We start from the raw sequence: 26,441 nt of genomic DNA, 5'->3' as shown, positions 1-26,441 counted from the left end.
TCTTCTTTGTTGCATTATACGGGGCAATGCAATCTTACATACTGAGCAGAATGGCCATAGACCGCGACCTGGCAGTCTGTCACCCTCTTCGGTACAATGTCCTGCTCACCAACATCAGAGCTCACAAAGTGATCCTTTCCACCGTTTGCTGGTCGTTTGTACTTGCTGGTATTTTCCTTGTGTTATTGATGGGACGAACAATTTGCAAATATCCAGAGATTCACAAGGTGGGTTGTGTTCACATGGCTGTGGCTAAACTTTCATGTGAAGATTTCACCATTAACAGTTTATATGGGATTGTACAGACTTTTCTGACAAATGTCATTCTAATCATAGTAGTCATTGTCACTTACACCCTCATCTTGTATGAATGTCTGTGTTCTGGACAACGTTCAGAGGGGAGCAAGAAAGCCCTGAACACATGTATCACTCACTGTTTGATACTTTCATTCTGTTTGAAAGTGGTACTGTTTGGTACCACTTTCATACAGTATGTATGCAGCCGTCGTACCACCCACCCACCCCTGTACGCAGCCGTCGTACCACCCACCCACCCCTGTACGCAGCCGTCGTACCACCCACCCACCCCTGTACGCAGCCCGTACACGGGCTTGAAACAAACCACGCCCCTCATACATCGCCAATCGCTTGCAAAGCCAGCAGTTCTTTATGAACCGATGTTTGTAAGCCATGACGATGCAGCCCCTAGCGGTGTAATTTACCTTTTTCTTTTAATATCACAGCACGTCATTTATGAAAATAAAAGTACAAATTGACATTCAAAACAATGTTAATATCATAAGTGAAAGTAAGTGTGCATATAAACTTGTGTTCCATTGTTTTAGTTAAATCTGAAAAAAGCTTCAAATGTGATATTTGTCTCGGAGAGTTCCGGTTCTTAATTTAATACTTTTATTTTTGTATGTACGTACTTTATGAACGACTCATACGGGGAATCAGAACGAAGTTTGAAGGGCTATAAAATCGGAACGAGAGCAAATTTCAAATAAATGGCTCGTGTTGTTCTAGATAATAGTCCATTGTATCTGAATCACTAATAACATTTGATCTCTCTTGATAAATGAGGGAGGAGATACGATTTGAAATCGACGATTTTCGCAACTTTGACAGCCTCGTGACGTTGACCTCGACCTTGGACGACCTTTAAAATTATATCGTTGTGCATGTCTCATCGACCTCTATCCATTCCACTGTTGGTTATTTGTCTCCACTCGGTTTGATTGTGCAGGGACAGACGGACGGACTTCGAGACTTATTATACGGTCATCTCGACTGAGATGATAGACATGACCAAACGAGCGCGTAATGACGTGTGTTGCAATCCCCCTCATTAGCATAATCTTCAGTTCATAATACCTCAGATACGACACCCGACATAAATCTCATAAAACATTCGATTTTTACCAGAATTTCGACAACCGAGTATAAAGCATACGGAGCCATTACCAAAAGTGAAAACAGAATTGCGATCAGAGTTAAAACGAACTCGTAACGTCGACCGAAGCAAAAATACTCCATTTCTCCACATGAATGAACGGAATTATGTTTGACCTCACTGTGACCTTGACCTTTGACCGATTTTTACCAAAATCTAAAGAGCGCGAGCCATCACGCTCCTGAATCACGTGGTGTAATTTGACATTGGTAGCTTCTTCCGTTCTCGCGTTATCGTGCTTACACACACACACACACACACACACACACACACACACACACACACACACACACACACACACACACACACACACACACACACACACACACACACACACACACACACACACACACACACACACACACACACACACACACACGACGGAAGTCATCAATATACTTACGAAATCTTTAGATTTCATAAGTAACAAGCAGTCATAGACTGGTACTTACGAAATCGTCAACTTGACGTGTGTTACAACTTGACGTGTGTTACAACTCTGACCTTGTCTAATAAAAGCTGTCTCCAGAGAAGGTAGCGACGCAAACCAGAAATGTCTACGATGATTCTGCATCAAACCATCAAAAATCGTAACGTCGACAGAAGCAAAAATCTCTATTTCTCCTCGCAATTATTTTATATTATTTTATCAAAGTCACAAAACCGTAATATTCGGCCATCCACCAACAATCTTTACATAATCCGATGGCTTAGCGAGTTAGGCATGCGAGGATATCCTTTATTGAGATAAAAAATAACTTTTAAACACCATCTTTATCAAAAACACCATCAGCGCGCACAAGCAAAACCTTTACGTGACTCAACGACGCGTCTGCTAGAGCGCGCTGCACCACATGAGCGTGACCTTGACCTTTGACCGATTTTGACCAAAATCTAACCTGCGTTAGGCATCACCCTCCTGAATCACGTGGTGAAATTTGACATTGGTCGCTTCTTCCGCTCTCGAGTTATCATGCCGAAAAACTAACACACAGACACACACACACACGCGCACACACACACACACACACACACACACACACACACACACACACACACACACACACACACACACACACACACACACACACACACACACACAGACACACACACACACACACACACACACACACACACACAAACAGAGGATGGAAGTCATCAATATACTTATGAAATCTAAAGATTTCGTAAGGAACAAACAGACAGACAGACAAACAGAGAGACAGAAAAACAGACAGAACTAGAACGGGCACTCATAGAGCGCATACCTTCGCCGCCACTACTTTTTTTGTTCTTGGTATGAGTGTGGGGAACTGGTTTCATATGAATGGTCTATGACACAAACCACATATCTATAATGTCATATGACCCCCCCCCCGACTTTCGGGGGCTACGGACTAAACAACAATCAACTCACGTCGTTTTGGCGAGTCTTCACTCACAAGCTCGGTGAATACAACGTTTCAACAAGAGAAGGTAATCTCGTTTGATGCTGGTTTCATGCAAATCGAATAAGAATTGACTGAGTTATGCCGAAAACCGCATATTTTTCAAGGGCGTGACCCCCCCCGACATTTTACCCCAACCGGTGACATGTGTTATGACGTCATTGTGTCACGAGATTGGGCATTAAATTCTGAACATTTTGGTGCTGGGTTGATGTAAAGCGGACAAGAATTGACCGCGTTATGACAAAAACCGCATATTTTTCAAGGTCGTGACCCCCCTGACCTTTGACCCCTAACCAGTAACAAGAGTATGGGCGTCATTGTGTCATATTGCATATCACAAGATGAGGCATTGAATTCTGAACATTTTGGCGTTAGTTGCATGCAAATGGAATAAAAATTGACCGTGTTATCGTAAAAAGACGATTTTGACCTTTTCGTGACCTTGACCTTGACCTTTGACCCGAACGATCCCAAAATCTAAGCGAATGCTTCCTGGCTAATAACCAATCATCCCACCAAATTTCATGCAATTCGGTTTAATACTTTTTGAGTTATACGAATCACAAGATTACAAATAAATAAATAAATAAATAAATAAATACACGCCGACCAAAACATAACCTTTCGCAGAATGCGAAGGTAATAACAAAATCGACTAAACAATATACAGTACTTGAAAAATATTTGATTTTGCAAGTAACAAACAAACAGAAAGGGGTAAAAACATAATCTCCATCATCTTCGCTGGCAGAGGTAATGAGGAGAGGTGAGCAATGATTGTGGATTTTGGGAGTTTCATCAGAAGGGAGTTGATGTTCAACATTTACAAAACACTTTCCAATGAGATTGATGTAATAATTAAAGAGAACAACAGTATTTAAATGACGGACTTTGAACTTCATTTGCATAAAGAACCACAAAAATATATGGAGAAATACAGAGGTGAATCATTTGTAAAATTTAATAAAGATGAAAGCAAATATCTTTCACAATTGTCCAATTTTCAAAAATATGGGAAGTTTCCTTCATTCACTGCACCTTGGGACATTGTTCATGTCCCTGATGGTTGACAATTTGAAAATCACCAAAGGGAATACAGGTCTTCACAATGACCCTCCCTGGTGATATCTGATGTTGGTGGTGAATTATAAACTCTCTTCCACAATCTATATATTAACGTTCGTAAACAGCATGATCGAACAACATTCGAGGTAAGGACAATGTCATCTATTGAAGTCAATAGTTTATTTTGTTATTGACATTAATAATCATCGTGATGAAAATAAATTATTTGAATGTTCATAAATACTATGGTTGAAGAAGAAAGTATTTAATAGGACGTTTGAAGGCCACAAATATAAATATTTTGTAAATATTTGTAAAGTGAAAGCTGAAACATGTTTCATTATGTGTTAGTTCGTGCAATCGGCCATTTTATCACGGGGTGCAGGATCGATGGAGGACAAAATGTTTGAAGGAAATCAATCATTGCCACCCAACGTGTTCATCCTCGCATCGATCTTCAACGAGCCCGGAAGCATGAGGCCATGGGCTTTTGGTGGTGTATTCCTCATCTACGTCATCACTATCGCACTTAACCTCATTCTCATCTTGATCATTCTCTGTGAAAAACAGCTTCACAAACCTGTCTACACCTTCCTCACTCATTTGTTGATCATGAATATTGTTGGTTGTACAACAGTATTGCCTCGACTGATGTACAACATACATGAAAATACCATGATTACAAAACATGCCTGTTTTATTCAACTCTTCTTTCTTGCATTATACGGGACAATGCAATCTTACATACTGAGCATAATGGCCATAGACCGCTACCTGGCAGTCTGTCACCCTCTTCGGTACAATATCCTGCTCACCAACAGCAGAGCTCACAAAGTGATCTTTTCCACCGTTTGCTGGTCGTTCGTACTTTGTGGTATTTTCCTTGTGTTATTGATGGGACGAACATTTTGCAAATATCCAGAGATTCACAAGGTGGGTTGTGTTCACATGACTGTGGCTAAACTTTCATGTGAAAATTTCACCATTAACAGTTTATATGGGATTGTACATACTTTTCTGACAAATGTCATTCTAATCATAGTCGTCATTGTCACGTACACCCTCATCTTGTATGAATGTCTATGTTCTGGATCACGTGCTGTGGGGAGCAAGAAAGCCCTGCACACATGTATCACTCACTGTTCGGTACTTTCATTCTATATGTTCTCGTGTGTTTTTGCTATGATCTCCATGCGTATGTCGACTGGGAGCAATTTCCAACAATCTTTTATACATCTGAGCGATTCCATGTTCTATTTACTGCAGCCTCTCGCCAATCCAATTATCTATGGAATGCGAACAGCAGAGATCCGCCGCAGCCTTGTGCGATTCACAAATGTTCGAATCTTTCGGAATAAAAATCATCTCCTGGTCTGATTATCGTAATTCACATTCATCTGTTTAGAGGTATCTTAATTGTGCATCTGTTGAAGAAAATTCACATCTTCATTGTCACCACACAAACCTTGCTCAATTAAACATATTTTGTTTCTTTGCCTGAACCTTTGAAAGATAAGTTTCAAAACCTTGAAACAGCAAAATAATTTAATTTCTATGAACGTACTGCAAGTCTATTTCTGGTGGATGCTTTTTGGTGGTTCTTTTTGTGGTTGATTCCTTCTTAAATTTATCCTTTTACGAACCAAATTAATAAAAAAAAACCCAGGTGGGAATAATTGGAGTCTTGAATGAAGTGCAATTCGGCTCGGGTTAACATCGATGTTGTGTTCCTGGAAATCGTGACTTCATGTGAAACGACTGAAAGAAAATCCATTTTTTGCTCTTGGAACCCGTGTAGAAAGGCGAGGTACATTCATTTGGACTTAACTCGGGAATAATTTCTCCAACAAAACACAATATAAGTGAAGGGACGTGTCTATATTTAAACGTTATTTTAACATCAAATATTAATAACATGTATACTCGCAGAGATTGTGGTGAAGTGTGTTTTTAGTGGTGGAGCTATGGGGATGAAGAAGTCCATGTTCATTTGCCTCTTCATCCATGGATGACACTGAAGGTGAAGCTGTATGTGTACACTGTTGCGAGAGTGAGAATTGAGGAAGAAAGAGCAAAACCGCAAAGAGAAACTGTTTACATTGCAACTCAAAGTAGTTTACTTGGTGTACGACTCAAAATCGGATGTCGCAATGTCGCGAATTCAAAGTAGAATATTGTGACATATTTCAGCTTCGTTCCCAACTTGATCAAGCTCGTAAAAGCGAAACAACGTTAACCGGAGCGACGTTATACCTGCACCAGTACAATTAGATATTGTGACGAATTTGGACCACAACAGTGGTTCAGAAAAACAACAACTCAATATCGACTCCATAATGATTCAGAACAGATGAAGACACAGGTTTATTGTTGATCAGATGATGTGTTATGAGTTTTAACCATTAAATTGAAACCAAAAGAAAAAACATTTCTAGAAATCCATTAGACTTGTATTAAACACGTCAGATTGATATAAGCTGGAAATCACAAACCAATTACACAAGTTTCTGAAAACAATGAGGAACAAACACTGGAAAGATGTCTCCACAGATTTCGAGAGAACAATCACAGAAACTGTTTTGAGGGAAATACCTGAATGAATGAATCAAATAACTTTACAAAGTTTGTGTACGGAGTGGTTCGCTTGCAGATATCATGAAAAAAGCTGAAAGAGGTGGTTGTACACTTCAGGGAAGCAGTTCAGAGGGGAGCAGGAAAGCCCTGCACACGTGTCACTCACTACATTGGATTTCTGCTCACATTATCTCGATTGTTATTGCTGTGACTTCAATGCATATGTCGTCATCAAACAATTTCTCACAGTGTTTATAACATCTGAGCGATTCCTTGTTCTATTTTTCTGCAGCTCCTTGCTCATGCAATTACATTTGGAATGTGAACAGCACAGATCTACCGCATCCTCACGTGGCTCACAAATGTTCGAATCTTTTGGAATAAAATCTTCTCCTGGTGTCACCATGCTCACTTGCAATTGTCGAGAATCGTACCTTTTTCTATTAGCTTTGCCTTTTTAGAAGCCATTATATATGTTTTTTGCAGGCTTGTTGATAAAATATACTCTTGGCTGGCTGCTTTGTTAAAAGGTCAATTAGAACAGTTTATGCAAAAAGATTATTATTGTCCTTGAGTAATTCAAAGGAGCATTGTGAGAACAGGAACCATTACGTGCTCTTATCTCGACTGTGTTTAACCATTCTTGTAATGAAATAAGCCAACTGCTTGCAGCTGGTGAGGTTGAAAGGACAAATTGTGAGTTAAACCTTTGTCCAAAGATAAAACCGAGTATATAATGGGGTGATATAAGCGCCTCAAACTAGTGTGTGTGTGACGGCGCCCTCCGAGCATCCTTAAGATGATTGATGTACTTCGTGCCTGCACTCCGTGCGCACATACCTTGATGAACAATTAAACAGCTTTCTCTCAAGTATATCGATGTCTTCATACTTTAATTGAAGGGTGATTGACGGTTACAACAATTGGCGCAGCGCAGCAGGGGGGCTGAGACAATGGAAGCGGAGGTCGGGATGAACCTGTTGTGATCAAGGAGAGAAAGCTGGTGACCAATTTGAATAAGGTAAGCCTTTGTGCTGGGAAGTTTATAAATTAGATACTCTCTTTCCCACCCGATTTTTTCGATTTTTTTCCTGATTTTTTCGTGTGAGAATACCCCTTCATATACTTCAACACCTCCGCATAAATTAAAATGGGATCTCAATGGGTTCAAGTGCGATGATGGTTTTATTGTTCGGGGTCCACATATCACCAATTCTTGATTCAACATTGGGCGACGTTTGTCGTCATCGTTCCAATGACGTCACCTGCCTGCAGGCGACTTTATGTCTGAAATTGACAATCATCATCTCTTCTGGACTATATATATATATATATATATATATATATATATATATATATATATATATATATATATATATATATATATATATATATATATATATATATATATATATATATATATATATATATATCTTCTTCTTCTTCATTCGGCTGCTCCCGTTAGGGGTCGTCACAGCAGATCATCCGTATGATCCGCATTGTGATTTGGCACAGGTTTTACGCCGGATGCCCTTCCTGACGCAACCCTGGTCGCCTCTTACGACACAGGGATATGGTACACCTATTTTAGCCGGGGTATACACCGGCCCAGTACACTGGTACTCATTTCGCCAACCTCGGAAGGATGGCAGGCTGAGTCAACCCCCTGGTGTATTAATTCAGTGGCCCAACGGGGCTTGAACTCAGGACCTCTTGGATCCCAAGCCGCTGCCCTAACCACTGCGCCAACACCAGGCTATATATATATATATATATATATATATATATATATATATATATATATATATATATATATATATATATATATATATATATATATATATATATATATATATATATATATATATATATATATATATATATATATATATATATATATATATATATATATATATATATATATATATATATATATATATATATATATATATATATATATATATATATATATATATATATATATATATATATATATATATATCTCTGATCTATATATATATATCACAGCCTGGTGTTGGCGCAGTGGTAAGGGCAGTGGCTTGGGACCCAAGAGGTCCTGAGTTCAAGCCCCTTTGGGACACTGAATTAATGTATGTATATATATATATATATATATATATATATATATATATATATATATAAATATATATAAATAACCAAGTCGAAAACACCAGGGGGTTGACTCAGCCTGCCATCCTTCCGAGGTCGGCGAAATGAGTACCATTTGTACTGGGCCCGGTGTATGCCCGGTTAGAATAGGTGTACCATATCCCTGTGTGTCGTAAGAGGCGACCAGGGTTGCGTCAGGAAGGGCATCCGGCGTAAAAACCTATGCCAAATCATTATGCGGACAACAAAACGAATTTCCATACCGGATCGGTCGAGGCCCGGGTTACCAACGACCGCCACCGGTACCGGTGGTCAGCAGGGTACCAGTGGAAATTGTGCTACTGCTGGGCGAAGGAGGAGAAGGAGACGGGGAAGGCGAGTCCGGAGGCAGTGGGAGAGGGGGAAGGGTAGAAGTGTGGAGGTGAGAGTTGGAACTCTGAAGGTTGGGACGATGACTGGCAAAGGGCGAGAGTTGGCTGATATGATGGAGAGAAGAAAGGTGGACATACTGTGTGTACAAGAGACCAAGTGGATGGGGAGTAAGGCGCGGAGCATTGGAGGTGGTTTCAAACTGTTCTACCATGGTGTGGATGGGAGGAGAAATGGTGTCGGGATAATCCTGAAGGAAGATCATGTCAAGAGGGTATTGGAGGTGAGGAGGGTGTCTGACCGAGTGATGAGTGTGAAGTTGGAAATTGAAGGGGTGATGATGAATGTCATCAGTGCATATGCCCCACATATGGGGTGTGAGATGGAATATAAAGAAGATTTCTGGAGTGAGTTAGATGAAGTGGTGGAGAGTGTATCCAAGGATGAAAGAGTGGTGATTGGAGCAGATTTCAATGGACATGTTGGGGAAGGGAATAAAGAGGATGAGGAGGTGATGGGGAGGTACGGTCTCAACAAGAGAAACGTGGAAAGGCAAATGGTGGTAGAGTTTGCAAAAAGAATGGAAATGGCAGTTGTAAACACGTATTTCAAGAAGAAGGAGGAACACAGGGTGACATACAAGAGTGGAGGAAAGTGCACACAGGTGGATTACATCTTAAGTAGGAGATGCAACCTGAAAGAGATTAGTGACTGTAAGGTTGTGGCAGGGGAGAGTGTAGCTCGACAGCATCGATTGGTGGTCTGTAGGATGACTTTAGAGGTGAGGTTGAGGAAGAGAGTGAGGGCTGAACCAAGGACCAGATGGTGGAAGCTGAAGGAGGAAGACTGTTGCGTGAAATTTAGGGAGGCGGTGAGACAGGCGTTGGATGGTGGTAAAGATGGGTGGGATGATTGGGCAACGACAGCAGAAGTTGTGAGGGAGATAGCTCGGACGGTACTTGGTGTGACATCTGGACAGAGGAAGGAAGATAAGGAGACTTGGTGGTGGAATGAGGAAGTACAGGAAAGTATAAGGAAGAAGGGGTTGGCGAAAAAGAAGTAGGATAGTCAGAGAGATGAAGAAAGTCGGCAGGAGTACAAGGAGTGGCGTCGAAAAGCAAAAAGAGAGGCGGCAAAGGCCAAGGAAAAGGCATATGACGAGCTGTATGAGAAGTTGGATACAAAAGAAGGGGAAAAGGATTTATACCGATTGTCAAGACAGAGGGACCGAGCTGGGAAGGATGTGCTGCAGGTTAGGGTGATAAAGGACGCAAATGGGAATGTGCTGACGAGCGAGGAGAGTGTGTTGAGAAGGTGGATGGAGTACTTTGAGGAGCTGATGAATGAAGAAAATGAGAGAGAGAAAAGGTTGGAAGAGGTGGAGATAGTGAATCTGGAAGTGGGGTGGATCAGTAAGGATGAAGTGAGGACTGCTATGAAGAAGATGAAAAGTGGAAAGGCGGTTGGCCCAGATGGTATACCAGTGGAGGCATGGAAGTGCTTAGGAGAGATGGCAGTGGGGTTGTTAACCAGATTGTTTAATAAAGTCTTGGAAAGTGAGAGGATGCCGGAGGAGTGGAGATTAAGTGTACTGGTTCCGATTTTCAAGAATAAGGGTGATGTGCAGAGCTGTGGAAATTACAGAGGGATAAAGTTGTTAAGCCACACCATGAAGTTGTGGGAAAGAGTAGTGGAAGCTCGGTTGAGAGGAGAGGTGACGATCTGTCAGCAGCAATATGGGTTTATGCCAGGAAAGAGCACCACTGATGTGATGTTTGCTTTGAGAATGTTGATGGAGAAGTATAGGGAAGGCCAGAAAGAGTTACATTGTGTGTTTGTGGATTTAGAGAAAGCTTATGATAGGGTGCCAAGACAGGAGTTGTGGTATTGTATGAGGAAGTCGGGAGTGGTGGAGAAGTATGTGAGGATCGTGCAGGATATGTATGAGGACAGTGTGACAGCGGTGAGGTGTGCGGTAGGAATGACGGAACGGTTTAAGGTAAAAGTGGGATTGCACCAAGGATCGACTCTGAGCCCTTTCCTGTTTGCAATGGTGATGGTCAGGTTGACGGATGAGATCAGACTGGAGTCTCCATGGACTATGATGTTCGCGGATGACATCATGATCTGTAGGGAGAGTAGGGAGCAGGCTGAATCGAGCCTTGAGAGGTGGAGGTACGCACTGGAGAGAAGGGGAATGTTAGTCAGTAGGAGTAAGACGGAGTACATGTGCGTAAATGAGAGGGAGGGTGGTGGTATGGTGCGGTTGCAAGGAGTTGAGGTGGGGAAGGTGGATTGGTTTAAATACTTGAGATCAACTGTCCAAAGTAACGGAGAGTGTGGGAGAGAAGTGAAAAAGAGAGTGCAGGCAGGATGGAGTGGGTGGAAAAGAGTTGCAGGAGTGATTTGTGACAGAAGGGTAGCTGCAAGAGTGAAGGGGAAAGTATACAAGACGGTAGTGAGACCAGCTATGTTGTATGGTTTGGAGGCGGTGGCGCTAACAAAAAGACAGGAAGCAGAGCTGGAGGTGGCAGAGTTAAAGATGCTGCGATTCTCGTTGGGAGTGACGAGGATGGATAGGATAAGAAATGAGTATATTAGAGGGAGAGCGCAGGTAGGACAGTTTGGAGACAAAGTGAGAGAGGTGAGATTGAGATGGTTTGGACATGTGCACAGGAGGGAAACGGAGTATATCGGGATAAGGATGTTGAAGATGGAGCCGCCAGGCAGGAGGAGAAGAGGAAGGCCAAAGAAGAGGTTCATGGATGCGGTGAGGGCGGACATGCGGGTGGTTGGATTGTCAATGGAAGATGTGGAGGATAGAGCGAAATGGAGATGGTTGGTCCGCTGTGGCGACCCCTAACGGGAGCAAGCCGAAAGAGGAAGAAGAAGATGTATATATATATATATATATATATATATATATATATATATATATATATATATATATATCACATCATTTGCGAAAAATTATTCTGCCTATTGTGTGTATTGATTTTTAAGTGTACATTTTTTGTATAACCATCATCGAATTAATTTATAAATGGGATAATCTCAGTTTTTCCATATTTTGCAGTAAGCATGGCGACTGAAGATCCAAAGGAGTTCCGAAAATACTGTTGCGATCCGTTCAGCTGCCATAAAACGAAACAACGAAAAGATCTTCGCAATGTGTCAAATGATCTGTTGATGAAATTTTCTTCAAAGGTGAAAAAAGATGACAGACTTTGTACTTCGTGCAGAAATAAAACTTTCTCAGTTGTCACCAGAGCATATTGAAGAATCATCTTCGACCAGTTCGAAATTATCATCAGAAGGTACGATCGAAGGCATTGCAGGATCTATTTATCGAAGGCATTGCAGGATCTATTTATCGAAGGCATTGCAGGATCTATTTATCGAAGGCATTGCAGGATCTATTTATCGAAGGCATTGCAGGATCTATTTCGACAGATGAGGACGAGGAGGTTTTTGAGCGAGAAGCAGAAGTTGACCTAATAAACCAGTCGTTACGATGATAGGCGAAAGCCCATTCGACAAACGAAAGGCGGAAAAGAACCCAGGGTACGTTCCTGAAAAGCAAAGTAAAGTGGAAGATTCTGTGCGAAAGAAATTAGAACTAGTTGCTGGACCAAGCACTGTGGAGAAAACACAAAATACAGCGTCAAAATGTGATGAAAACTGCATGGCAGAGGTGATCAAAAGCCTGAAATAAAAATACGTTGTTTCGAGCAGTTCAGAGCAAATACGTGCACTGACAATGTTTGCTGGGAATATGAGCATCAGAGGGATGATGAGTGAATTCAGTTGCTCCCAAAGAATGGCTGTGCAAGCCAAAAATTAAGAGAAAGAAAATGGTATGCGAGAGTCCCAAATCCCAAACAGGGTAAAATATTGCCTGACAAAGTGAAATCCGCCATAACCGAATTTTACCGAAGTGATGAAGTCAGCCGAATAATGCCGGGAAAAAAGGATTGTGTGGTGGTCAGGAATGAACTTGGAAAAGACAAAATTCAAAAGCGCCTGGTACTAAACAATCTCAAGGAACCGTTTCAGAAATTCAAAGAGAAGAACCCTGGCTTGAAAGTTGGATTCGCGAAGTTCGCCATGCTCCGTCCCTCGGAGTGTGTCCTGGCCGGTTCGGGTGGTACACACAGTGTATGTGTATGTACGATACATCAAAATGTGAAACTCATGTTTGATTCCGAAATTCCACAGATAGCCGAACTTCCTAGCTATCATCATGTGATAGCACGCACAGTTTGTAACCCCGCACAGCCGGCGGGTTATTTCAGAAGTTGTGAAAGTTGCCCATCAATTGAAGACTTCAAAACCGAGCTACTGAGTGCTTATGAACACGAGGATATTGATGAAATTCAGTTTAAATGGTGGAAATCCACCGACAGATTTGAAATGAGCTCCATGGTCCTGCCTTTGGAGGAATTCTGTTGGCTTAGTGGTTAGGGTGGTGGCTTGGGATCCTCAGGTCCTTAATTCAAGCCTTGTTGGCCGCTGAATTAATACACCAGGGGGTTGATTCAGCCTGTCATCCTTCTGAGGTCGACGAAATGAGTACCAGTGTGTTCTGGAGGAGGGGCACTGCATCAGCGACACAGTCGCGCGTCCAAGAAATGATAGCTACCCTGGCAGCTCAGCTGCCATATGCAAGAAGAAGAAGAAGATTCTACCTTTCACCCTTCATCAGAGCCAAAGAGAATTTTGTTCTGATGAAAGATAAACCCTGTAAGATAAACATCTTGTATTATTTTACTGTAGATTTTATTCTTGTGTTTTTCGTCTCGTGCTCCCAGCGCAGATGGCTACTTTGTGCAGGAATTAATATCTCGTGTTACACAACAACAGAAACAGTTGGAAGTGAAAAATCCGGAAGAAGAACCAATAACTTTGCAAAATAGCTTACTATTTGTGTTGGAACTTACAAATAGGAGAAACAACAACTGAGAGTGAAACCAGGAAGAACAGGGGGTATAATAACTAAAGTGGCATTTGATGGAGTGCATACCTTCGCTCGGCTGAACAGTTTAGGTTTTGTATCCCACTGATAGGCTGTATCTGCATCTAGACCTCAACCAAAATCTAATCAGCTTGTTCATGTCCCCGAACCAACTCATCCACCTTGTTTTGTCATAACTCCTCCACAACTTTTTGAGATATCATACGATAATATGGTTTTGGCCCCATCTATCCGCCGTGAAGAACCACTTCAAAAATTAAAACATTCTCGTATCTGGATCCTGATCTCATTCAAAATCTAATTAATTTGTCCTTGTCAAATACTCAACATGTCCACTTCGTTTTGTCCGATTATGTCCCTAACTTTTTGAGATGTCATGCTATATATCGCTTTTTGACCCATCACTCAATGGTAAAGAATCATTCAAATAACTAGAAGGGCACTCGGTGGAGCACATACCTCTGCCACGCAATGCCTGATTCCCGATAACATATTGGGCCCAATATATTTTTGAAATATCATGCGACATATAGTTTTTGGCATTATCTCTCCATGGTAAATAATCACTTTTAAAATTAAATAATTATCGTATCCACATCAGCATTCAGATCTTCACCAAAATCGAAGCAATTCGTCATGGTCACACACCCAACCTGTCCTCCAAGTTTCATCCGAATCCGTCTCCAACTTTTTGCGATATCCTACACACAAACAAACAAAGAAGCAAAGACATGAAAAAAACCACTCATCGAGTGACAACTTGGTAAAACAGCACAAAGTAGAATAGCACTCGGTAAAGCACATACATCTGCCAGGTGGAACAGTTTACGTTTTGGATCCCACTGATGGGTTGGATCCAAACGAAAATCCAATCCGTTTGTTATTGCTACCTATTCAACTCATCCACCTTGTTTTCAGCTGAATTCCGCAAAACACAAAAATGCAAAAAAATCTGAAAACCCACTCTGTGGGAGTACCTCCTGTGCAGCTTCCCTTCGCAGGGCAGCTCACCATATGACGGGATTGGGGCAAAGCCTTCGGGACCCCCAATCTTTGATGAAAGGAGGGAAACCACGGGGTGACATCCCTGGGTCAGATTGTGGAAGAGTGTGTCAGAGTGGTGCTGAGGTGTCGTCCACCAGACGGCGGTCTCCTTGGGTTAACCTGAGGCGGTCCCTTCGGGTGGGTGCCTGGAATGTCCTATCCCTAAGAGAGGATGATCACCTGTCTCTGTTATCATCTGAGCTCAAGCGTTTGGACGTCGGTATTGCAGCTCTCTCTGAGGTTTGGAGACCGGATTGCGGCGAGATAATGGTGGGTGGTTACACCTACTATTGGTCTGGTCGCTCTGATGGTTACCATACCCAAGGAGTTGCTGTTGCTGTGTCCAATAAGCTGACGCCAATGATAATTGAGGTAACACTGGTCAACGAGCATATTATGAGATTAAGGATTCGTCACTCCTTCGGTGTCATTTCCCTGGTCTCTGTCTATGCTCTGACTGAGGCGAGTGACTTCACCATGAAGGACGCATTCTATGCCACGCTGGAGTCTGTGGTTGATCAGTGCCCCAGACGAGATACACTTCTCGTCTTGTGGGATTTCAATGCATCGACTGGAACTGATAGGGATCGTTATGAGACATGTGTTGGTCCCCAGGGGTCAGGAACTATGAACCAGAATAGCACTAAGTTCCTTGACTTTGCAAGAAGTCAAGGAAGGTGACTGGTGGCTGGTTCATGGTTCATGGTTTCAGTGCCGACAAGCTCATCGCTGGACTTGGTATTCCAACGCTGGTGGTATGGCAAAGGAGATTGACCATGTCCTCATTGACGGTCGCTGGAGGATGCTCCAGAACTGAAGGGGCTACCGGAGTGCTCAGTTTCTCAATACTGACCACGGCTTGTTGTAGCAACTCTAAAGCTGCACCTTAAATCCTGGAGAATGGTACCATCCCAGCCGAGGCTGGATGTTGGAAAGCTCATGGATGATAGAGTAGCTGAGGAGTTTGCGAACAGGCTGAGTGGACATTTGGGGTGTCTGGGTGCTTTGGGGGGTCCTGAAGAGTTATGGATTACCTTCAAGACCATCGTTCTTGATGTTGCCGGTGGATGTCTTGGAACTCACTGCAGGGCAAAGAAGAATTTGTCTCTCAAGGGACACTGGATACCATTGACCAGAGTCGCAGGGCCAGGCTGAATGGCAGAGCTGAGCTGTTCAGGGAGCTGAGGCGTAAAACTGTACGTGCACTGAGGGTGAACAAGGATGCCGATGTGCGAGGAATCTTTGAAGGGCTAGATCATCACCTGTGTTGAAGTGATTCTCGTCCCGCTTACAGGGGAATTCGCGCATTGCGTTCATCCAAGCCCATCCCTCAGAGCACTGCAGTTCGAGCAGAGAGTGGTCGGCTCTTGACAGAGGAGTCTGAAGTGAAGGCCCGCTGGGCCAGTTACTTTGAGTGGTTGTACCAGGCTGATCCCTCAGCTATCGAGTTGGACGTTAAGGGTGTTATAATCCCTGTTGCTGACCCTCGAATCAACTGTGGTCCACCTTCTCTTGTGGAAACAAGGGCTGCGGTGAACCAGTTGAAATGGGGTAAAGCTCCAGGGATCTGTGGCATCCATGCCGAAGTTCTCAAGGCTGGTGGAAATGCTGCACTCGTGTCGTTGCATGCAGTTTTGTGATCTGCCTGGAACACAGGTATCATCCCAACTGAATGGAAGAGGGGCCTTGATGTCCCTCTCTGGAAAGGGAAGGGTGATCCCCAAGACTGGAACAACTACCGAGGGGTGATGCTGCTCTCAGTGCTGGGCAAGGTCTTTGCTCGGATAATTCTTGATAGGGTTTGCCACCATCTGCTTGAGCACCAGCGTCCAGAGCAGTCAGGCTTTACACCAAAGAGGTGAACGATTGACTGTATCCTTTCTCTTCGTGTCCTCACCGAATGCAGACGAGAGTTTCGGCAGGGGCTGCTTGCAGCCTATGTTGATCTCTGTAAAGCGTTTGATTCAGTGAATCGGGATGCCCTCTCGAGGATTCTTGGTCTTCGTGGGGTGCCGCCAAAACTGATCGATCCGATGTCTGAACTCTACTCTGTTACTGAGAGTGCTGTGAAGTGTGGTGGTGCCATCTCTGACTTATTTCCAGTTGTTACTGGAGTTCGTCAGGGGTGTGTACTGGCCCCCACACTTTTCAGCACTTGTATGGACTGGATTCTAGGGACAATGTCGGAGAGATCAAGCTGCGGTGCATCGTTTGGGAATGGCAAGATCTCGGACCTTGATTTCGCAGATGATGCAGTCATCTTTGCGTAGAATTTAGAGATCCTTTTGGGGGCCCTCGAGGTACTGAATGAGGACTCGGAGCTCCTGGGATTACGGGTTTCTTGGGTCAAAACTAAGATCCAGGCTTTCAATGACATCTTGGATGCTGCTGTCCTGTCTGTGCCTGTTTGTGGTGAGGATGTTGAGGTCGTGGAGAGATTCACTGACCTTGGCAGTGATATTCATGTCTCTGCTGGCTGTGAGTCAGAGGTCAATCGACGTCGGGGTCGGGCCTGTGGAGTCATGGATTCACTGTATCATGGGGTGTGGCGCTGCCGGTACCTGTGCGGGAGGACGAAAGTCTGAGTCTTCAGGTTCTTGGTGCTTCCAGTCTTGCTCTATGGATGTGAGACTTGGACTCTGACCAAGGATCTGAGACGGAGACTTTATTCCTTTGGTACCAGGTCTCTTCGGAGAATCCTTGGCTAACGCTGGTCAGATTTTGTGTCCAACGAGCATTTGCTGAGAGAGACTCGGACGAGATTTGTTACCTGCATGGTCCATGAGCATCAGTTGTGGCTGTATGGACATGTGGCTCGTTTTGCTGACGCTGATCCTGCTCACCAGATTCTCTCAGCGAGGGAGTCTCGTGAGTGGAGGAGGCCAATGGGCCGACCATGTTCCTCGTGGTTGCTGCAGGTTGACCAGCATCTCAAGGAGATGGGGATGGGTCTGGCATCTGCCTGGGGGAAGGCCAGACGGAGGCCCCTGGAGTACCGGCGGAAAGTGGACGCAGCAACGCGCTGTTCTGGCACATGCTCCCATCCCTGACCTGACCTTGTTTTGTCACAACTCGTCCACAACTTTTTGAGATATAGTGATATATTTAATTTTTGGCCCTATTAATCAATTTCAGAAATGAGACCTGTGTTGACCTTTTGACCTTAAAATTAATTGGTAGTTGAATTCAGCAACCTGAAAAATAAATTATCTTCAAATTTTACGTCAATTGGTTGAAAATTGAGGATTTTATAAACTTGGCCTATGTTGACTTTTTGATCTCCATTGAGCTTGATATTAATCAGTGATTGAATTAATCGACCGAATATGCACATGGTCTTCAAATTTCAAGTCAATCGGATGAAAATTGACAATTTTAGAAAGAATTTTAAATTGGGCCTATTTTGAGTTGACCTTATGGCCTGATGACCTTACCAATAATTGGTGGTTGACTTCATTGACCACTGGGTGTGCGCTGCTGCTCGCCACGTCGCCACAGAGCGAATCCCCCTTACCTGTGGCTAAAATTTTAAACCACCAATTAGCCACTGTGGCGAATCTATGTTATAGTGTTTTTTTTTTATTACCAGTTTTAGACGAATTTTGGGTGATTTTAGCACAGAATTCAACCTTTGTTGAGACGGCCGCCATTTTGAATGATTTGATTCTGGGATTTACGCGTGATTTCGATACAAGCTTATATATACTAAATTTAGTAGTTTTTAAACTAGTTTCTAGTGAAAAAAATTGACCGAAATTACGCATGATTCCCATGATTCTCATTGCAAAATTGTATTTTAATTTTTTTTGTTTTCAGGAATGATTTGGCATGATTCGGCGCAACTCGGCGCAACATGCTTCGTTGGGTCAGTGGTTGCCAGGTGAGTTTTGACACAATCAGTCGAAGTACCTGTCGTAGGACGAGTTTGTTTGGATGATTGAGTTTGATGTGTGAATTTGGTTGGTTGGATGAGTGAAGTTGATGGGTGAGATTGGTTGTATGAGGGAGTTTGACTGGCATGAGGTTGGTCCAATCCTGGTCCACAACCACCCCCATCCCCCATTACCCCCATCCCCCACCTATGAAAGACACAACGACCATACCCCCCCCTCCACACACACACACACACACACACACACACACACACACACACACACACACACACACACACACACACACACACACACACACACACACACACACACACACACACACACACACACACACACACACACCATCACCACCACCACCACCACCACCATCCCTCACAATCACCACCGAGCCTGATGGTTGTTCATTCAACCAACCTCACCCATCAAACTCACACATCCACCTGAAAATTAACTTATTATTTCATATTGCTGAAAAAAAAAAACTTTTGAATAAAATATGTGGCTATTTTCTTTCTCCTGTGGCTAATCATTCTAAACCTGGATAAGCCACAGTGGCTAATTCCTTTTGAAAGCCAGAGCACACCCAGGACCTGATATGCAAATCCTGTTCAAGTTTCAAATCAATTGAATGAAATTTGAGGATTTTAGAAAATTTGGCTCAAATTGGCCTATTGGCCAATGTCGACCATTTCGGTTGACCGAATTTTAGGAAACTTCAAAATTTCAGAATGAATATGGGGGGAAAGGTGAATGGGACAAGCAGTTCAGAACAAACCAAGCAAGACAAAAGACACAAAGAGGGAGGATTGAATATGTAAACTTATGTACAAGGTTGAGAAATGAATAAAACCTAACCAACATAAGGCCCCACAGATCACACTTGTGCAACAATATAATAATGCAGGTGAGGACTTTCCTTTGCCGATGCGTGGATTGCAGTGTGATGGTGGAGGTCAGGAACACTTTCCACATTTCAGAGAGCTGCCATTCTTGAGCAAAGCCAAAACAGGGCCAGCGATGAAGTGATCCAATGATGAATTGTGCAGATGATGAAGTAATCCTGCAAAGAAGTGAGCCAACAAAGTAAGCCAGTGATAAAAAAACGCAAACAAAGACGAGACAAAATAGAGAAAGCAGAAAGCGACCTTCTTTGTCCCCAAAATGTTCCACTCCATTGGGACATGCGGCCAGCACCAGCCCTCATGACTCTCTCTGTCTCTCAAGGCGCTTCTTCCTCATACTCTCTTCAGGGACTTCTTCACATTTAAGCCAACGCGCACACCAGGAGCTTTGGTGTGCCCTTTCTCTCAGCCCCTCTCTGTCTTTCTAGGCAGAGTCCTCCAGGCTGTCCCGCCCTCCCGGTGGCCCCAATAAAACCAATTGTCTTTCCCTGCTTCCAGGCCCAACAGTGCATAACGCCACCATAGCTCACACACATCAGATTGATAGACCATGATCAGTCTGAGAGACCGTGGTCAGCCTGAGAGAACGTGATCAGCCTTTTTGGAGCGTGTGATGCATGTGCCTTTTTGATCGCAAGTCCTCACCTGGCCCCACTTGCAAAGAAGTGTATATGCATACAATTTTACCCTGACTATCCTGATGATAAATTACATGTGCTGCCTCTTTCGCATCATGTGTAATAACATGACTTACTCTGACAGGTCCCTGTCACATGGCAATCTAACCTAATAGAATTGCACGGTCCACAGTGAAATTACCATGGACTAGCGATGCACCTCCACCCCACCCCCTTCTATGTAACAATACATTGTTTTTATAGACAGCTTAATGATACACTCTGAACTGTAATTGATGAGGACACAAATTCAAGGCCCATCACAGATATTGCTGCACGATCTGGAAACAAGAAGTGCCATCTCCCACATGGACAGATTGTCTTCCACCCCACCAATCACCATCAGGAGGCATCACCCTTTTTTGCAGTTGGGAGTTACAATGAAGAAGATTCAGCTGTTCTCCAGCCTCGAAGAATACTGTGACAATATCATCCTGATGATGCCATGACCGCCACTGTAGAAGGGCCTCACACATTGCAAAGATGCCAAACTCAAATGCTGTCACCAAGAAGATGAAAATCAAAGTGATGAATTAGTTTCACCCTTTTTAAGCTCGTCAGGACATCACATCGCTATCCCATCCAATTGGTGACTTTGAAACCTCACAGCTTTTTTATAGAGGTTAATGATACACCCATAACTGTGATTGGTGAGGACATCAATTTGAGCCCCATCATGGCCATTGCCGCACGACATGAAAACAAGTGCCATCTGCACGTTGACAGATTTCCTGCTACCACACCAATCACTATCATGAGGTCTTACCATTTTTAGTATTCGGGAGTTAAAATAAAGATGATCCAACCACCATGAATGCCTTGAGGTTACCGTCATTCATGCAGCCCCAGAAGGAGACTTCACAGTGCAAATATACCAAAGTCAAATGCTGTCACCAAGCAGATGAAAAGGTTAGCTACAGATTATTTTCACGCTTATTATGGCTCATCAAGGTAACACATCTCTGTTCTGTCCATTGAGTGATTTTTTTGTATACAGTCAACCCTCATGGATGAGCAACAGGACAAAGGGAACAGCATGCAGAGAGGGGGAAGATACTAATGGTTGAGATAAAGGGCAAAATAAAGGGAGACTTGCACAAAGCAATGAGTGTGTGGAGGAATGAGAGGAAGGGGAGGACACATGGAGTGGACAAGATGGATGCAGAAGCATTCTCTCAGGAAGGAAAAGTATAAATATGGGAAGAGGAGGACTTGTGGGTGGAGGCTTAAAGGCGTTAGAAAAGATCATGATTTTGGATGGGCGATGGATGGGATTTTGGATGGATGATTTGAGATGGTGGTGAACAGATGTCTTGAAGAGTTGGAGAGAAAATTGAGGCTGAAGAGAATGGGGAAGTTGGTTCCACAGGTGGGGACAAAAATGAACAAACTCGAAGGGCATTTGGAAGAGTGCACACCTCTGCCACATAATGCCTAATCCATTATAACATATCTGGCCCAATTCATTTTCAAATATCAACCTATGCAGGACTATATTGTTTTTGGCCCTATCCCTCAATGGTGAAGAATCACTTTGAAAATTAAATAATTTACGTATCCAGATCCGGATTCAGATCTTCACCAAAATCGAATCAATTCGGCCGAGCGACACACACACAAACTGTACACCAAGTATCGTCTGAATCCGTCCACAACTTTTTGAGATATCATGCTCTATATTAGTTTAGCCCGATCTTTCAATGGTGAATAATCACTTGACAAATTAAATCAATGTCGTATCGAGATCCAGATCATCACCAAAATTGAATCGGTTCTTTCTTGTCACGCACCCAATGTCTCCACTAAATTTCATTCGAATCCGTCCACCAGTTTTTGGGATATCGTGCGATATGTAATTTTTGGCCCAATCTCTTAATCGTGAAGAATCACTTTAAAAATTCGAGTAGTTGGATCCGGATCCGGATCTTCACCAAAATCTAATCAGTCAGTCCCTGTCACACACCCAACTTGTCCACAAAATTTCATCTGGATCTGTTCAAAATTTTTGAGATATCTTGCACACAAACAAACAAACAAACAAAGCAAACAAACAAACGGACAAACCAGAAGAAGTCGTCCTGCAGAGCACAATACTTGCAAAATCCATAAAACAAATTTGACCTCAAAAATAATTTTTGGTTGAATTCAATGTCCAAATATGCAACGTCTCTTCAAATTTCAAGTGAATCGGATGAAAATTGACAATTTTAGAAAATCGGCCTATGTTGACCTTTTGGCGAATGTGGACTGCTAAAATAATTGGCTGGTTGAATTCACTGACCTGAAATATAAATTATCTTCAAATTTCAATTGAATCGGATGAAAATTGAGGATATTAGAAATCTCACCAACGTTGTTGACCTTGGGTGTATGTTGACCTTTTGGTCCATGTTGACCTTAAAAATAATTCGTTGGTTGAATTCAGTGGCCTGAAATATAAATCCTCTTCAAATTTCAAGTCAGTCGGATGAAAATTGAGGATTTTAGAAAGCTCACCAAAGTTGTTGACCCATGGTCTATGTTGACCTTTTGACCTCAAAAACAACAAGCTTATTCCTGATGAAAAACTCTACCATGTGGTGAAGTTTCTTGAAGATCGGTTTAAAATTGTGACTTGTGGGCGACAAACAGACAGACAAACAAACAGATAGACAGACAAACAGACAGACAGACAGACAAACAAACAAAGACAGACAGACAGACAAACAGATAGACACACAGAAAAACAGAAAGAATGACAAAATCGACCAACCAATATACTTGAAAAATCTTCGATTTTGCAAGTAACAAACAGAAAGGGGTGAAAACATAATCTCCTTCACCTTCGCTGGCAGAGGTGATGAGGAGAGGTGAGCAGTGATTGTGGATTTTGGGAGTTTCATCAGAAGGGAGTTGATGTTCAACATTTACAAAACACTTTCCAATGAGATTGATGTAATAATTAAAGAGAACAACAGTATTTATATGACGGACTTTGAACTTCATTTGAATAAAGAACCACAAAAATTTATGGAGAAAGACAGAAGTGAACCAATTGTAAAATTTAATAAAGATGAAAGCAAATATCTTTCACAATTGTCGAATTTTCAAAAATATCGAAAGTTTCCTTCATTCACTGCACCTTGGGACATTGTTCATGTCCCTGATGGTTGACAATTTGAAAATCACCAAAGGGAATACATGTCTTCACAATGACCCTCCCTGGTGATATCTGATGTTGGTGGTGAATTATAAACTCTCTTCCACAATCTATATATTAACGTTCATAAACAGCATGATCGAACAACATTCGAGGTAAGGACAATGTCATCTATTGAAGTCAATAGTTTATTTTGTTATTGACATTAATAATCATCGTGATGAAAATAAATTATTTGGATGTTCAGAAAAACTATGGTTGAAGAAGAAAATATTTAATAGGAAATTTAAAGTCCATAAATATAAATATTTTGTAAATATTTGTAAAGTGAAAGCTGAAACACGTTTCATTATGTGTTAGTTGTTGCAATCGGCCATTTTATCACGGGGTGCAGGATTGATGGAGGACAAATGTTTGAAGGAAATCAATCATTGCCACCCAACGTGTTCATCCTCGCTTCGATCTTCAACGAGCCTGCAAGCATCAGGCCATGGGCTTTTGGTGGTGTATTCCTCATCTACGTCATCACTATCGCACTTAACCTCATTCTCATCTTGATCATTCTCTGTGAAAAACAGCTTCACAAACCTGTCTACATCTTCCTCGCTCATTTGTTGATAATGGATATTGTTGGTTGTACAACAGTGTTGCCTCGACTGATGTACAGCATACATGTAAATACCATAATTACAAAACATGCCTGTTTTATTCAACTCTTCTTTGTTGCATTATATGGGATAATGCAATCTTACATACTGAGCGTAATGGCCATAGACCGCTACCTGGCAGTCTGTCACCCTCTTCGGTACAATGTCCTGCTCACCAACAGCAGAGCTCACAAAGTGATCTTTTCCACTGTTTGCTGTTCGTTTTTACGTGCTGGTATTTTCCTTGTGTTATTGATTGGACGAACAATTTGCAAATATCCAGAGATTCACAAGGTGGGTTGTGTTCACATGGCTGTGGCTAAACTTTCATGTGAAGATTTCACCATTAACAGTTTATATGGAATTGTAAATACTTTTCTGACAAATGTCATTCTAATCATAGTAGTCATTGTCACGTACCCCCTCATCTTGTATGAATGTCTGTGTTCTGGATCACGTGCTGTGGGGAGCAAGAAAGCCCTGCACACATGCATCACTCACTGTTTGGTACTTTCATTCTCTATTTTCTCGATTGTTTTTGCTGTGATCTCCATGCGTATGTCGACTCGGAGCAATTTCCCACAGTCTTTTGTACATCTGAGCGATTCCATGTTCTATTTACTGCAGCCTCTCGCCAATCCAATTATCTATGGAATGCGAACAGCAGAGATCCGCCGCAGCCTTGTGCGATTCACAAATGTTCGAATCTTTCGGAATAAAAATCATCTCCTGGTCTGATTATCCTAATTCACATTCATCTGTTTAGAGGTATCTTAATTGTGCATCTGTTGAAGAAAATTCACATCTTCATTGTTACCACACAAACCTTGCTCAATTAAACATATTTTGTTTCTTTGCCTGAACCTTTGAAAGATAAGTTTCAAAACTATGAAACAGCAAAATAATTTACTTTCTATGAACATATTGCAAGTCTATTTCTGGTGGATGCTTTTTGGTGGTTGTTTTTGTGGTTGATTCCTTATTAAATTTATCCTTTTACGAACGAAATGAATAAAAAAAAACCAGGTGGGAATAATTGGAGTCATTAATGAAGTGCAATTCGGCTCGGGTTAACGTCGATGTTGTGTTACTGGAAATCGTGACTTAATATGAAACGACTGAAAGAAAATCCATTTTTTGCTCTTGGAACCCGTGTAGAAAGGCGAGATACATTCATTGGGACTTAACTCGGGAATAATTTCTCCAACAAAACACAATATAAGTTAAGGTACGTGTCTATATTTAAACGTTATTTTAACATAAAGTATAAATAACATGTATACTCGCAGAGATCGTGGTGAAGTGTGTTTTTAGTGGTGGAGCTATGGGGATGAAGGATTTGTCCATGTTCATCTGCCTCTTCATCCATGGATGACACTGAAGGTGAAACTGTGTGTGTACACTGTTGTGAGAGTGAAAATTGAGGAAGAAAGAGCGAAACCGCCAAGAGAAACTGTTTACATTGCAACTCAAAGTAGTTTACTTGGTGTACGACTCAAAATCGGATGTCGCAATGTCGCGAATTCAAAGTAGAATATTGTGACATATTTCAGCTTCGTTCCCAACTTGATCAAGCTAGTTAAAGCAAAACAACATTAACCGGAGCGATGCTATACCTGCACCAGTACAATTAGATATTGTGACGAATATGGATCACAACAGTGGTTCAGAAAAACAATAACTCAATATCGACTCCATAATGATTCAGAACAGATGAAGATGCAGGTTTATTGTTGATCAGATGATGTGTTATGAGTTTTAACCATTAAATTGAAACCAAAAGAAAAAACATTTCTAGAAATCCATTAGACTTGTATTAAACACGTCAGATTGATATAAGCTGGAAATCACAAACCAATTACACAAGTTTCTGAAAACAATGAGGAACAAACACTGGAAAGATGTCTCCACAGATTTCGAGAGAACAATCACAGAAACTGTTTTGAGGGAAATACCTGAATGAATGAATCAAATAACTTTACAAAGTTTGTGTACGGAGTGGTTCGCTTGCAGATATCATGAAAAAAGCTGAAAGAGGTGGTTGTACACTTCAGGGAAGCAGTTCAGAGGGGAGCAGGAAAGCCCTGCACACGTGTCACTCACTACATTGGATTTCTGC

General features: G+C 42.2%; 2 protein-coding genes across 2 annotated transcripts; both read left to right on the top strand.

Moving 5' to 3' along the window:
* The first annotated feature begins 110 nt into the window (after nucleotides 1–110).
* LOC147021904 (uncharacterized) lies at nucleotides 111–11,027 on the top strand. The gene is made up of 3 exons (XM_085890470.1): nucleotides 111–227; nucleotides 4,358–5,346; nucleotides 8,858–11,027. The coding sequence occupies exons 2-3, from the start codon at nucleotides 4,363–4,365 to the stop codon at nucleotides 10,106–10,108; spliced, it is 2,235 nt and encodes a 744-aa protein (XP_085746596.1). The 5' UTR covers nucleotides 111–227; nucleotides 4,358–4,362; the 3' UTR covers nucleotides 10,109–11,027.
* Nucleotides 7,160–26,353, top strand: LOC147021903 (olfactory receptor 52N2-like). The gene is made up of 3 exons (XM_085892323.1): nucleotides 7,160–7,567; nucleotides 18,881–18,944; nucleotides 24,070–26,353. The coding sequence occupies exons 2-3, from the start codon at nucleotides 18,883–18,885 to the stop codon at nucleotides 25,058–25,060; spliced, it is 1,053 nt and encodes a 350-aa protein (XP_085748449.1). The 5' UTR covers nucleotides 7,160–7,567; nucleotides 18,881–18,882; the 3' UTR covers nucleotides 25,061–26,353.
* The last annotated feature ends 88 nt before the right edge of the window (nucleotides 26,354–26,441 follow it).

This window comes from Eptatretus burgeri, chromosome 8 (genome assembly GCF_056783735.1).
Source record: "Eptatretus burgeri isolate ZD-2024b chromosome 8, Ebu_testis_v1, whole genome shotgun sequence".
Taxonomy (NCBI): Eukaryota; Metazoa; Chordata; class Myxini; order Myxiniformes; family Myxinidae; genus Eptatretus; species Eptatretus burgeri.
The sequence above is the reverse complement of the archived record's forward strand: the minus strand, read 5'-3'. Positions and strand labels throughout refer to the sequence as shown.